This window comes from Gossypium hirsutum, chromosome D04 (assembly GCF_007990345.1).
Source record: "Gossypium hirsutum isolate 1008001.06 chromosome D04, Gossypium_hirsutum_v2.1, whole genome shotgun sequence".
Lineage (NCBI taxonomy): Eukaryota > Viridiplantae > Streptophyta > Magnoliopsida > Malvales > Malvaceae > Gossypium > Gossypium hirsutum.
Genome location: NC_053440.1, coordinates 21,392,446 through 21,409,073, shown reverse-complemented (window position 1 = coordinate 21,409,073; position 16,628 = coordinate 21,392,446). Strand labels below are relative to the sequence as shown.

The window sequence follows — 16,628 nt, the reverse complement described above, 5'->3', positions numbered from 1 at the left end:
GAATGTATATGACCCTTAACTTTTCATTAATTACACATTTTCCCTAAATTTTTACACCTTTTTAATTTAGTCCTCTAACCCGAAAATCATCAAATTAACCATTTCCTAAGAATTAAATTATAATTGAATATACTAAGCCCTTTAACCATCCATACTATACATTAAATTCACTATCAAAACTTGTAATTTTGGCATTTTAACTATTAAATCCTTAACTCAAAATCTAACAAAAAATCATTTTACAAAACAATCAAATACCACAATCAATGCTTAAAACACATAGGCATCATAAATAATATTCAAGATTCATTAATGGCAACTTCTAAAATTTTTAACAGATTCAAAAACGAAGGTACGGTCTAGCTGGACCTAGTTGTAACGATCTCAGAAACATAAAAATTATAAGAAATAGGTGAAAAATTAGCTCACATGCACAAAAAGAAGGTGATAGAATCTTGGAGCTCCTCCAATGGTTATTTTGGCTCCAAAAATAGGAAAAGAGGGAAGACGATACCTTATTTAATTTTAATTAACTTAACATTTTAACCTAATTATCTAATTACCATTTTAACCTTAAAAATTCCTTGAAATTTCATTAAAACCTATCCATGCATATCCACTAACTTAATAATTGGTATATTTACTATTCAAGTCCATTAAAATTCCTTTCCATAATCATTTAGCCCTTTTAACTAATAGAATTCAATTTTTACACCTTTTATGATTTAGACCTTTTTACCTAATTAACCATTCAAACATCAAAATTTCTTAACAAAACCTTAATATGACCTTGATAACATCCCAAAGACACTGAATAAATAATAAAATAATAATTTACTCGTCAAAATTATGGTCTCGAACCACTTTTTTGGTATCACTGAAAACAGACTGTTACAAACAACCCTAGGAAGTTATCATAGGCTTGACGAGGTCGGTAGATAAGTAGAACCAAATAAATCATAATTTATCCTGGTTGAGAAAGTGAGGTCGGGAGATAAGCGAGTATCAACCAATCAATTAGTTAACTTGAGGTCAGGAGGTAATAATTTGTTAATCGGTAGCTAATACACCCGAAAACCCTAATTCAAAGTTGTAATACCCGAAAACCCTAATTCAAAGTTAATTACAACCCCTACAGCGTGTTAATGTACTTGATTAGTTTATTTATTTTTATCGTTTGTTTATTTTTCATATTTATTTTTATCTCATCAATTTATTTTCTAATTCATCGTAATATAGGAATTAATTAGTACTATTTAGACTTATTATTGTAAAAAGGTTTTTATTGATTTATTCCATCCTCCCTTGGGTATGATCCTCAAAATACTTTCAAGTATTTCGTTGTACAAACTATATTACAATTTGACCCGTACACTTGCGGACACCGCCGTTCTCAATTCTTATATTTTTGATGTTATATTTTTACTATAAATGATAACTTGTTTACGCAACAATTAGACAAACAAGCTCTAATGAAAAATCAAATTCGAGCTTAAAATAAACCTTTCATTTCATAATGTATTAGTACTTGCAGTTTACTGTATACACCAATATCATGTAGTATCTTTTAAGTTTTTGGAGAAATAAGGGATGTAAGAGAATGAGAAATAAAAAGGCGTGTAACACCCCAAACTCGGCCTAAACGTTATGGTCGAATCTCAAAAATTACATTAATGATGTGTGAAATTATTTGTTTACTTGAAAATAAAAGGTTTTTATTTTGAAACGTAAAATTCTGATGTTGAACTAATTTTATTTCTTCGAAAAATATTTAGTAAAATTTATTTATTATTTTTTAAAAAAGAAAAGCATAATTTAATTGTAATGTTGTTTTCAAACATTTTAAATGCTAAGGTTCTTATATTTTAATTATAAAAATGGTTTCTATAAAGAAAATCACAGCGAATTTTCATAAAACTATTTAGAAAATTTACGAATTATTATTTTGTTTATAATGTAAGAAAAACATAATAAATTTGTGGGGAAAATGACATTATCAAAGAAACTTAAAATCCCATAATATTATATGCATGTCTGATAGTTTTAAAGTCATAAAAATAAAACCACAAACCAACTAGAGGTAAAGTCCAAAGTCCAAAAGTCCACAAACCACAAACCTAAAATCCAATTAAGTTAAAATCCATAAAAATATTCATGTAATGAAATATATTTTGAGAGGATCCACCGATTGCAAGCCCTATGTTTTAGTGTTACCTAAAAGGTTGAAACACTAGTGGGGTGAGTTTTTAAGCCCAGCGTGAGATTAACACAAACTAAATCACATACTTTATAAACATATACGATAAATAATCCTAAAATCATATAACTCAATTTTCATAAATATATCATGCATGATTGTTTCAATGCATATTTCTTAAAAAAATGTCGATTTTTGGAAAATAGCCCTACCCATCTCCGGTACACGCCATAATCGAGTTTTCCTAAAACTCGTCCAACCAGTAAACCAAATTGTGAACAATGTCACAAATGCAGATAAACTGCCATATAATCAAATTTGTGAACAAGCTACCAGAGTTGCAGATAAACTACCATATAGTCAAAATCCTAAACAGTGTCATATTAACGCAAATAAACTACCATATACTCCCACCTTTCACATATCCCACCTCATGCATGTGAAATGGTCAAAACACTTGAAATCATTTAGGCATGTTTAACATGCAAATCACATACGTACTCAAGGTACCAAATTTTCACATTTTATTTTCATACGAATATCACATATGCCAAATAATCACAAAACATGAGAATGAGATGTACATGTTTTTCATATTATTAGCAAACATCATAAACACACAACATGCTTTTCACAAGTGTACAGTTTAGGAAAGATACTTATTTGATAAAAATTCATAAGAATGACTTATCTCACTTTAAGGGTACAACTAGTATCCACAGTTAATCATAATTTAAATAATCATGATTTTAAAAATAAAAAAACATAGATTTATTTGTTTAGTGTTAAAACCCACACTTAATTTGTAGATCTCATGTGAAACACTCCTTATGAATGCTCTCACTTAGATTTAGCCCCAAAAGTCTTATATAATAAAATCAAACAATGATTAAAAGTTAGGATTTATCAAGAGCTTCATACATAATATAACTTAAGTCTCACCACTTTACTTACCCCATGATCTAACACTCAGATTAACGATTTCGTCTCAAACTCTAGGGATTTCCCAAATTATTGTTAGGCCCTTCAATAAACATAAGGATTAAGCGTTAATACATTAGGAGAAATAAATCTCAATGACCACTATACCATTCAGTTAAGAAGAGGATTAAAAGGAAGAGGATGATTTCAATATTAATCTTATACTTACACTGCTTGGTCAACACAATAAGATCAGAGGTTCGTCTTTATGAAGAATGGAGGAGTTGAGGGATTTATCAAAAGATCACTAGATTAATGAATATAAAAAGAAAGAAACATTGAAACAAACGATTTTATTTTGATCATTAGAGAAAGATGGATGATTGAAGAAGAAAAATGAAGAAAAATGGATAAATTCCAACCACCAGCGGTGGAGCTACAACAGCGATGGTTCGACAGAAAGGTGTACGGAAAAAAATAGCCAAAGGGTTCAGACACTAACAAAGGATGGAGAAGAGAAGAAAAGAGAAAGGGTGGAGGAGAAAAGAGAAATCGTGGCGGTACGTGGTGTTGTCACAGAGGCAACGGCGGCGGCGCTTCGAGAAAAAAGGAGGAGGAGAAGGCTATGGTGGTGACACGATTGTAATAACCCGTTTTTAGTGAAATCAAAATAGTGGTTTTGGGATAATAAATTTGACGAGTAAATTATTTTTTTATTATTTTAATTTCTATGGGGTTATAGTAAGGTCATATTAAAATTTCATTAAAAAATTTTGATGTTTGCATGATTAATTAAATAAAAAGGACTAAATCGTAAAAAATGTAAAAGTAGAGTTCTATTAGTTAAAATAGTCAAATGGGTACGGAACCTTAAACTAAAGGACTTGAATGACAAATAGACCAATTGAGGTGGTAGTGGATGTTTATGGACATGATTTTGATGAAATTATTAAAGTTTTTAAAGGTTAAAATGGTAATTGGGTAAATTAAGCTTAAACTAAATAGAACAAAATTGTGTCACCTTCCCCATTCAATACCAAAAACCAATTTTAGCCATTAAAGGAGGAGGAGAATTCTTCCAAGCTTATTTCTTCTTGCATGGTATGCATTCAAGCTTTGTTTTTAATTATTTTATGTTTTTGAGTTCGTTTTAACTTAATTTAGCTAGCCCAGGGATCACTTTGTAGCTGTTAAAGGTTCAGGGTTATGCCATGAATGTTCTTGAGTGGTTCTTGATATTAAATGGTAGATTATGAATCTTTTTTGTAAAATAAACAAGTTTTGTTCAGTGATTTTTTGTTAAATTTTGGAATTAAGGACTAATTTGTTAAAGGTATAAATTATAGGGTTTTATTGTGAAATGATGATAAACATGGGTTTTTTCAAGGTCCCTTGCATATTTGGTTAGCATTTATTGAGATTAAAATTGTTAGATTTTAAGTTATAAGCTTAGGGACTAAATTGTGAAAAAGTTAAAATGTTAGGAGCAAAATAGTAATTTTGCATAAATATGAAATGGGGATTAAATTGAATACTAGAAGTATTAAATGGATTGAAATTGTTTATTTAGATCAAGATAAACCACGTACGGACCTAGGTCGAGACAAAGCAAAAGCTTCGGATTAACTCGATTTAACTTTTACGCCCCTCCTCGTCGAGGTAAATTAGTATAAATAGTTATCGTATTAATGCTATTTAAATTGTATGTTATTATATTATTTATAATGTGAATTGATCTATGTATAAACAAATGAATGCTATGATGGTTATTGAGTCCTAGTTGAACCTTAGGAATTCGTAAGATACAAATGACATGTCATTAGGGATTTCATGTTTCGGGTGCAGGGTTTGAATGTCCTACTAATGGCTGAGGTCCTGCATTTGTTGCGAATACTCCACAAATCATGTGAGCAACATCTTGTAGCTTACATTCCGACTCACAGCTGTGTGAGTAGGCGCATTTCACAGCTCATGTGAGCAACGATGTAAAGGAAAGGTTACGGTTATATGTAAAGGCACACTTCGTGTGAGCTTCCCGAGTATCTGATAAAATTCTAGATGGTTCAACTGGCAAGAAAAGTAAACAGAAAGGTAAGTATGCAATTGTATTGAATCATGAAATTATGAAACATTAAAAGTGCAAAGGCTATGTTTGTACATGATGAACACATGTTTTATGGATGATATCATATATATATATATGAACAAGTGTACTAACTTGAAGATTGATGATGTTGTTTAGGCTTATGCCAAGCTTGTGGTTATGGTTAATTTTTATGCTTATGCTTTATACTATGCAAATGAAATGGTAAGTTAAGTTTGGTTTATATGAGCTTACTAAGCATTAATTTCTTACATAATTTCTTTTTTATGTTTTTACAGATTATTGGAATCTCGATTTGGTTAGAAGCTCGTCGGAGATCTATCACACTGTCTAGAATTCAATTCGGTAGTTTTTGTGTAATTTGGCCGAGGTTTATAATGGCATGTATAGGGTGGCTTATTATGATGTTTTGATGAACATGTAAAATGGTAACTTGATATGTTTGTGCTTGGATGCTTATGGATTGTTGATGAACTTACAATGTTTGCTTAGGTAAGTCATTTTGGCCACTTATATGTGTATGTATATATGGTTCTTTTGGTAAGTTTGTAATGGCTTGATAATGGTCTTTCAATTTATGTTTGTATGTTTTGGAAATGGCTAATTGAGGTATGTTTTAATACCTAAATGGTCTAGAATTGTATGCATGGAAGCATATAAACATATCTAAGTAGGTGATGTTTGGTTGTTGTTTGTGGTGTCTTTGAATGGCATATTGGTTAGTTGAATTAAGACTATTAAAATGGCTATTGTATGTATATTTTGATAGGGTTTTGGTGCCTTAAAAGTGTGCACAAATGGTCTAAATGTTTTTGCATGAAATGGTATTAGAAATGGCTTGATTTTAGGTAAATTTGGGTTCACACGACCTGTGACACGGCTGTGTGACCCTACTCAATGAGTTACAGGACTGAGGACACGAGTTGGAACATAGCTGTGTGTCCCTAATTCGAAGGTTACATAGCCTGAGACACGGGCATGTGGGGAAACCTAGAGAGTTACATGGCTTGGCACACAGGCGTGTGACATGGCCATGTGACCCTACTCAGTGAGTTACACAAATGAGGACACGAGTTGGGAGACGGCCTTGTGTCCATAGTTCGAAGGTTACGCGGCCTAAGACACGGGCGTGCGGGGCAAGTTATAGAGTTACATGGCTTGGCACACGGCGTGCGGCATGTCCGTGTGACCCTACTCAGTAAGTTACACGGGTGAGCACACGAGTTGGGACACGGTCGTGTGTCCCTAGTTCGAAGGTTACAAGGCCTGAGACATGGGCGTGTCTCTCAGCCGTGTGAGGCACATAGCCATGTGACCCTTGTTTCCAAAGTTTTGTGACTTTTTCGTAAACTTTCCAAATGATTTCAAATTGGTCTCGAATCATATCTAATGTATTTTTAGGGCCTCGAGGGCTCAATTTAGGGACGATATGTATGTATATGATTGGTTATGATTTGTTTATGTTATTGAATGAAATTAAGTTTAAATGTTTTTGGTTGTACGGTAATGCTCTGTAACCCTAATTCAATGATGGAAACAGGTTAGGGGTATTACAATGATGGTGTGATGGTGGAGGAGTAAGGTTGGTCATGGTGGAGGGGGAGGAAAGAAAGTAAAAAGAGGATAAAGGCTAACCAAAAGAGAGAAGAAAAAAAGGTGGAAAAGGAATAGATTTAGGAGGAGCTAGTGGTGGGACGTCAATCAGAGGGAATGTAAGCCAAATTGGGTGAGAAGAAAGCTAGTCAACCATCACTAGGCTCATTGAACCTCACATAAGGCATTTGTGAAGAGAAAAGGCAAGAGAGGGAGACAAGGGTGTAAAAAGGGGATCATGTTTCATTTTCATAAGGTAAGTTTGTGTAACACCCTTAACTCGTATTAATCGCCAGAATAGGGTTACGAAGTATTACCGGATATTTTAATTCAAAACAATCAAAATTTTATAACATTTAATTCACATCATCAATCATAGCAAAACTAATCAAAAACATACATATTGCCCTTTATACGAGCACTCGAGGCCCTAAAAGCACATTAGAAACAAATCGGGACTAAATCGAAAACATATAGAATTTTTTAGAAAAAGTTGAAAATATTCAAACTACAGGGGTCACACGGCCATGTGGCCAAGCCGTGTGGACATTCGAAGTAGGGACACATGGCCGTGTCCCAGCCCATGTCCATGCCCGTGTAACTCTCTGACTTGGGTCACACAGCCAAGCCACATGTCCGTGTGCTAGGTCACGTACCTTTCGAAATGGCCTCACATGCCCAGGTGACAGGTCGTGTGACAGCCTGACTTGCAACCCTTTGTAAGCTACAAGGGACACACGACTATGTCACCTGGCCGTGTGTCACACACGACTGAGACACACACCCGTGTCTCTGGCCATGTGGACAAAAAATAGGTAATTTCCAAGCCATTTTTCTCACCCAAACAACCACACACCTACAAGCAATTTTCCACATGTAAACAAGCTTTCAAAATGCACCAAATTATGCATCAACAAGCTAAACCAATAAGGTAAATATTCATATAACCAATATGCCTAAAAGGCACCTCAATCACAACAGTTAAACATGTATAACCATATGCAATATTTGGCCAAAAGTTTAACTAATTTATAACTAAGTTTATGCCAAATCATACCGTTTTGTTTACCTATCAATTTCACACCAAAAAGTGCCAAATATGCTATTTAACATGTAACACCAATAGCCGTACATGTCATCTATAACAATTATGTCAATTCACCATATTCAAACATATCAAAAGACCATTTATATCATACATTTTTAACTACCATTCCATCTTCTATCATTCAAGCATCACAAGCCATGATATCAACCATTACAAGGAAAAATATATACATACCAAAATTTGCACCATTTCACCATCCAAAATGCCATGAACACAAGCCAAAAACAAATGGCTAAATCATCAAACAAAAACACCTATACATGCCATTATAACCAAAACATAGAAATACCAAAATTTACCGATTTAGCCGATGGATAGTGTGATATAACTCCGACAAGCTTCCAACACGAACGAGCTTCTGATTCACTATAAAACATGGAAAAATACACAAAGTAAACATAAATGGTTAGTAAGTTCGTATAATGTAAAACTCAACTTACCATTACATCACATAAAAATTAAGCTTAACATGGCATAATCCAACCAAAGCTTGGCCAAAGCCTAAGCATCCACACCAAACATGTTAGCTTACATGATACAAATCATAAGCATATAACATGAATAACCATTTATTCTCAACATGCATCACTTGAGTTTATTACTCATCACAACCTATATAATTTCCATGTATTACCATTGTTGGAACATCGGCACCCCTACGGGGCAGCGGAAAATTAAAACATTCAGCGATCCTAACCATGGATCCATGTGTGTGGAACGAATCGGGGCGAAATAAAGGTTTCGAAATTACCAAATCTTTATTCTGAGTAGACAGCAATGCCTCAGCAACATGTAATCTGATCTACTATCGAACCAAGCCGCAATCTATTGTGACTCGGGCCTCTACGTAATCCACCCAGTTGACAATGAACGGAAGGAATCCCCAAAGCTGTTTTGGAAAAAAATTGCTTTGATGGCTGCTAGACCCCAAGCAAAGAAAAAATGGGATTTTTATATCTATTTTTAGGGTTTCTAGAAATTAAATAAATATAACTATGTTTTAAACTGAAAATTATAATGACATTAATTATAATAATGATTTCCGTAAACTATATATTTATTTGAATCAAATTCATGTTCTCATTATGCATACAACAACCTTGTACATAATGTGTTCGATATTTGATTATCCAATTAAATTAATTCTATAAATAATTTAATTCAAGTGACAACCAAACACAATATCAACTATGTTTTATTCCGTTCATTTCAACTATAGGGTGTGACCTTGTAGGTTCTTGTAACGTTAGCAGTAATACTAGAACGATTCCAATGTTACAATCAATGAGTGGCACCTAGCAATGCATCATTGCTACCTAAGTCACAAGAAATCATGATCCGACATAACCTTTTTATGATTAACCTTTCATGCAATAATCCTTAAGTCCTTTATCTCTAGATTGGACACAAGTCATGGAATAGTCACACTTGCATAGTCCATTCCATGTTCCTTGATATCTTAAGTAGACTATGATATACAAATAAGTATGACATCTCATATCAGCTTATTTGAGCATGGCCATGCATTTCTAGTCTCACTCAATCAAGTGGCCTAAGATATTACTCCCATTATGTAGGAGGGACTTATCCTATATCGATCAACCATATCTCTCTACATAGATCGTGATATATCCAACATTAGCCTTTATAGAACAACCAGTTATGGTGTACGTCTGACTGTATCAAAATAGACAACTCACGATGTTGGGATTATTATGATCTCAAGTCTGAGGATCATATACATATTAATCACTATGAGTAATGGTGTGACAATTACATAATAATCCAAGAAATATAATCATAACGGGTCAGTCCAATATGTTGTTCTCTAACACACATTCGTGCATCGATTTTGACATTCCATATCAATGACAACTCTTTATCATCAATCAACTACATGTTAGTCTTAATGCATTATTGTTGTCCTATCTAACAAAAATACTTCGCTAAGGACCTTTTAAGAATAATCATATTACCCTCAGGACATTATTATAAAACAGTTTATTTATACACACAGAAAATGAACTGAAATAATAATGGTAACGCCTTATATTAATAAACATGATAAATCAAGTATGTTATTACAACCATCCCATGATTGATCTTTGGGCATACTCTAACAACCATATCAAGGATATTCACATATATACATGTCTTAACTCATATCATTATCTTACCATTTCCTTTTAGAATAATGCCCGTTGAACCATTTAGAATATCGTTGGATACCCGGGATAGCTCACACAAAGTGTGCTAACTCATATAACTGTAATTCATCAAATCCTGTACATGTATGCTCACACGAGCTGTGAAAATAGGCCTGCTCACATGAGTTGTGGGTTGGAACGTAGCTACACGATGTTGCTCACACGAGCTATGGAGTATCTGCAACACATGTCAGACCTCAACCATTAGTAGGATGTCCAAGACCAGCACCCGAATCATGTAAGCCCTAATGACACGTCATTTGTATCCTACGAATTCTTAAGGTTCAAACGGGGCTCGGTAATCAACATAACATCGTTGGATATGCAATCGATATATATATGGCAATCCACAATACATGTATAATTCAATTAAAAGCACATAAATACAATATAATTACACGAACTTACCTCGACAATTAAACGTAGGTACGGAAGCGATTATTCCAAAACTTTATCTTTGCCCCAACTTAAAGCTGTACGAGGTTTGTCTTGATCTAAACGAATAAATTCAGCTCAATTCAATACTTATTTTATTCAATTTAACCCAAACTCATATATTAGCAAAATTATATTTTTGCCCCTATAATTTTGATTTTATTTTAATTTAGTCCTTAGCTCATAAAATGAAAATTCATGCAATTCACCCTTAACCCACTATAGTAAAATTTCATATGGGTCCCTAGCAAGCCCTACATTTCATTTATTTCACAATTTCACCATTTATATTTTCTATTTTTCAATTTAATCCCAATTTCACAATTTCATCAAAAATCACCTGACAAAAGTTGTTTATCTATCAACAACTAACCATTTTCTTCCATAAAACAACAAAAATCATACACATTCATTCATGGAAAAACCTAACCTTTTATCAATTTTGCAAATTAGTCCCCAAGCTAGCTAGATTAAGCTACAACGATCCTGAAAACATAGAAATCATTAAAAACAAGACTAAAATACATACCATACACACAAAAACTCCATGGCCAAACCTAGCAAGATTCCATGGCTTCTTTTTCTTTGAATATTCGGTTGAAGAAAGAGTAAAAAGATGATAACTTGATTTTGTTTTATTTTATTTATCATTATTTACTGAGTTACCATTATAACCTTTTAAAACATTAAAAATTTCATTAATACCAAGCCATGTACATCCAATAACTTCATTAATTATCTAATTACCACTTAAGGAATCATATTTTAAGGTTCTATAGTTATTTAATATCTTTAGCTACTAGAGCACTACTTTTTCACTTTATGCGATTTAGTCCTTTTATCAAATTAAGCATGCAAACGGTAAAATTTCTTAACAATATTTTTATAAGGTAATACTAACATGCTGTAGACATTCAAATAATAATAAAATAAATATTTCTACATCAGATTTGTGCACCCAAAACCAATGTTTCGATTTCACTAAAAAACGAGTTGTTACAGTTTGACTCATAAAAGATGAAAAGAATCTCCTAAGTATGGCATGTATGGGGTGGATGGCAAGGCACATTAAGCACATGGGAATAATTGCAAAAAAAAAATATAATGGATCTAATGAGGAGACTTGAACCTAGAACCTTTAATAAACGAACTAAGCACTTAACCACTTGATTACTCACTTGTTTGTTATTATTTTATCAGAAAATATTTAAAAACAAGGGATGACATTTGTTAAGGGTTTAAAACAAATTTGCACCAAATAGAAATTAACGAGAGGGAAGGGATTCGAACCCGGATCATCAAGGATAGCTCCATCACTACTCAATCACTATAATTGATATTTATTTATTATCAAATGTGCTAAGGTCATCTAAAAAAATAGGACGTGATCATTCTCTGTTCATTAACCTAATTTCTACTAACCCGATTTTTGGGATGTGACAAGGCTAGCTTTACGAATAATTTGGGGGAGAATGGGGGATAGTGCTTGAAACCGTTTAGAGCGACCTTTTGTTTGAACTCCTAACTATCCTAAGCCTTTGAACTTTACAAGCCTAGAAGACCTTTGGACCTGAATATTCCACTAGCACGTTTCTCTTGACTTGCTTGCATTGTTTTGGATGAATGTTTTCAATTCGTTTTATGTATCTATATTGTATCTATGACTTGCCATCAAATGTAGTAGTAATTTCGGTCTATTTTCACACTTAAGAAGCTTGTTTTTTACAAATTTTAGTAATTATTATTGAAATTTTGATATTGAGTTGTTAAGTAGTAAAACTTAATAAAATAAGTGTTTTTACACAAATTGTGAGTGTTTGTGACCTATTAGATTGACAGGAGTCTTAAATAGTTTTAATTTGTGTAATTTGAATGTGTAGAATGATGAATTATAGGCCTAATGGACATAGGAGTAAGGGACGACTTATGCACAAGCTTCCCGAGCCGTTAAAGCATGAAACAAACCCAAAAGGCCACAAAACACTTGTCACGTCATGCCATAGGCCTTGCATGGCACGACATAGACCCGACATGGTGCCCAAGCATTGCGGGGCTATTTTCATCCACACAATCAACTTTATACGAAGACCTAATTCGGGCTTCCAACACTCTTATAAATAAAATCTTAGGGGTTTGATGTAACTAAGTCGTCTTAGACGCATCCAAAAACCCTCATAGATTAGGAGTAGGATTAGATTAAGTTTTCTTTTGTTTTTCATTAACTCTTTGTTCTTCTCTCTTGGAATTAGTTTCAATCCAAGAGTTCTTTTATAATATCGAAGTATTTCAGTTTATTTACCTTCACAAGTGACAAGATTTGATTATTCCAATCGAGAGATTCGTTACTCCGTTCTTCACTCGACATCAAATCATAATTATTCTAATCTCTTCTCTCTTCCGATTTAATTGTGTTGTTTGCACATTTAATTCAACTGAGTTTGGGATCATGAATAACACGAGTGGCAAAATCTTTTAGGGGAGATTAACGAGCGGACAAGGACATGATTAATGGAGGATTTAGGGTTTTCCAATAGGATTTGTTGGTTTAAATTACATATTCATAATCCCTCTTGATAACCATAGGAAGTAATCATAGGCTAAACGAGGTCAGAAGATATGTTTTGTCAAGTAAATCGTAATTTGTCCTGGTTAAGAAAGTGAGGTTGGGAGATAAGCAAGTATCAACCAATTAATTAATCAAATAGAGACTAGGAGGTAAAATTGGTTAGTTAATAGCTAATCCACCCTAAAATCCTAATGTACAGTTAATTACAACACTTGGAACGCGTTAATCTTCCTAATTGGTTTAATCTGTTTAGTCGTTTGTTTATTTTATTATTTATTTAATTTAATTATTTAATTTTCATTACTCATCTATTTTATGATCTGTCATGATATAGGATTTAATTATTACTATTTAGACTTATTATTGTAAAGAGATTTTCAATAGATTTATTCCATCATCCCTGGGTATGATCCTCGGAATACTTTCCGGTATTCCGTTGTAACACGAATACTATATTAGAATTTAACTCGTATTCTTAGAGACACCGCCAATTTAATTTCATATATTTTTAGTGTGATATTTATACTATAAACGATAACACGTTTATAGGCGGTCAAGTTGTTAGCGCCATTGCCAGGGAGGTTTCGACATTAGATCTAGGAAATATCTTTACGAATAATAAGATAAATAAGAATGTTAAAGACTATAGATACAATATTTTTATTTCTTTTATTTTTAATTTTTATTTGTTAATTTTTAATTTTCGAATTGTTTATGACGCTAAGGTCCAGCATAACATCCGAACAACAATGTCTAATAAAGAATTGAAAGTGAGGGTGGAAGTGATGTGCACACGATCCATTCCACATAATTGCAATCGCATGAGTGATGAATGTAAATGAACTTATAAAGTTTATTTGGATCGTTGATTATACAGCTATAGAAAACATGTTTAATCACTTTGCCGTGAGGTGGTTGTTCACTATTGCATACTTTGCCTTTGTTTGAGAAGGGGCATGTCTTCTATCGGTATTTGGATCATGTTTTTTGTTTATATTTTTCTAGATCAATCTAGGCTTATTCTATGTTTTGGTTCCTTCATCCATCTACTGAACCTTTTATATGATCTGATTATTTTACCGTTCGAGTGTGAAATGAAATGATAATTCAATGTTGCAATTATATAATTATTTAATTTAACGTGTGTTAATAGGATTTCTTCAAGGCATGGATAGAATTCGTTTTAAAATAATGTCATTTAAGCCATCTCTTAATTTGCCTATTTCTAATAGCAGTCTTGGACCATTTTTAAGGACTCATTCGATATTTAGAACATTACTTTTTCAATATTTCTTACAAAATTCAATTATTAACAAGAAAATAAGCTTCTCTAGTTAGAACTAAAGAGATTTTATCTAACCAACAAAAACTTGAAAAAAGTGAAAGTGGATTTTTTTCTCTAGATACTTGGACAAAGTTTGAATTTTAAAATTCTTATTATTGGAATGATTTTATCTAAATACTATCTTGATTCGAATAGGACTAGGCTTACCTCGTAAAATAGATGAGTACACTTGTGAACTCAACGTTTTTAAGATGGGACCGGTGATGAAATCTGTTAGGCTATTGATTCGACCAGTTTAACTAATCTATTTGATTTGATAAAATAAATTATTAAAAATTCAATAAATTTTGACTCAATCATCCAATTCAATTGGTTTTTTGTCCAGTTTAACTAATACATACCGATTCTCCAGTCTTCCTATTCAAGCAACAATTATACCAAAAATAAAAATAATAAAATTAAAAAAAGATTTTAAGTGAAAATTTCCTTATTTTTCCTTTCAAACAGAGGGATTTTGAATGCTGCTTATATGTTCAACGTTTTGTCATTCAGTGATAGACTTCGAATGTTTATTGAGTTTTTCCCCATATAGACAATTAATTTTGATAATATAAACTGTAGTTTTTTCTTTTCAGTAGCACTTGAAGGTTTTTGACAAAACACTCTGACAAAAGCACACAGAAAATAAATTAACCATTTATATAAAAACGTTGAGGACTGAAAACCTTTGCAGGCTTTCGTGCTGATTATTATTGTCGTTATTATTATTTATTTTTTGTTTCCAGATCTTCCATTTGTGGATCTAGAATCTAGCCTCTTCCACCTGACCCAGCTCTCGACCCAGCTCTCGACCCGGCTGATGAACCTGCTTCTGACCCTGCCCCAGAGCCTGAACCCGAAGAACTTGATGAAGAAGATGAGCTAGAACTAGAACTGGACCGAGAACCAGAACCAGAGCCAGCACCAGCACCAGCTCCAGAGCCTGAACCATTTCCACCAAGCCCAAGACCAAGCCCAATACCCAAACCAACCCCAATTCCTCCCAGGTCTATACCCAGGTCTTTCCTTGCCACTCGGCTTTCAGAAACAGTGGCACAGGTTGAGACTAGCAATGCAACAAGTAATAAACACTTCCAAAATTCAGCCATTGTTTTCAGGCACCCAGCCCTGGATTAGCAAGAATAATCGAACAAGCTTGGAAAAAATAGATGATGGATTTGTAGGCGAGAGGAAGAATGGAGGCATACCGCTAACTGAGTAGCTATTTATAATGAAGTTTGCACTTTGCAGTAGATGTGATTTTAGCATGGATTTTATCTCGGATGTGATTCTAATAGTTTCATGTTTATCATAATTATAAATTTAATATTTTTTTTACTACATAAATCCTAACGTGTATACTGTAGCAATTAGGGGGAAGTGATGTGGACGATTTTCTGGAATCCGATTGAACCAAAGTTTCTGGTGGGTGAGACTGATAGCACTGACAGTAGTGCGAATCCTTCTAGTCTCAAGTTTGAACGCTATCATGCGAAGATGGTTGCGGTGCCGACCCATAAAATACATCCCCACTAACTATATAGTGGGGAATGATTAGCTTGTAATTTGTGTACGGCTAGCTTTATATAATGATATTAGAATACCATATTGGAGGTAGGGATAAAAAGAATTCAAGCTATATCTTGGTGTTAAGTTTGAAATTTTAATTAAAATTTTTGAAGGTTTTAATGATAACTTTTAAAATTTTTTATAGTTTTAATTAAAAATTTTAAAAATTTTAGAGATTTATGAAAGTTAAAAAAAATTTAATTCAAATTCAATTTTTTAATTGTTTTTAAATTTTAATAAATAATTTTAAAATTTTGAACCCTAACTAAAATTTTAAAAGTATAATTAAAATTTTCAAAAAATTTAAGGAGGTAAAGCCCATAAGCCCTATTACGTATCTTACTCCAATCAAAAGACATGATGGAAGTTTTAATCACTGCTTTTCTCAAATGTCATCCATATTAGAGAGAACTTATATAACTAAAAGTGATTATCTTCAAACAACTTAATCAATGGGTGATTTCTATGTTTACTATGATAAAAATGTCATATTTTTAGAAAAGTAAATTTCTGTCCAGAATTACTTCCCATATGTTTGAACATAATTCTTTTCATTAAAAGTGAGAAAGTAATCTTTTAAAATACACTTTTGAAACCATCTTTT

The 16,628-nt window shown here is 32.9% G+C and overlaps 1 protein-coding gene across 1 annotated transcript; it reads right to left on the bottom strand.

Moving 5' to 3' along the window:
* Positions 1-15,016: 15,016 nt before the first annotated feature.
* On the bottom strand, positions 15,017-15,665 carry LOC107899735 (GPI-anchored hemophore cfmA). Its single transcript, XM_016825520.2, has one exon. It carries the CDS (start codon positions 15,562-15,564, stop codon positions 15,226-15,228), a length of 339 nt encoding a protein of 112 aa, XP_016681009.1. The 5' UTR covers positions 15,565-15,665; the 3' UTR covers positions 15,017-15,225.
* Between the last annotated feature and the right edge of the window lie 963 nt (positions 15,666-16,628).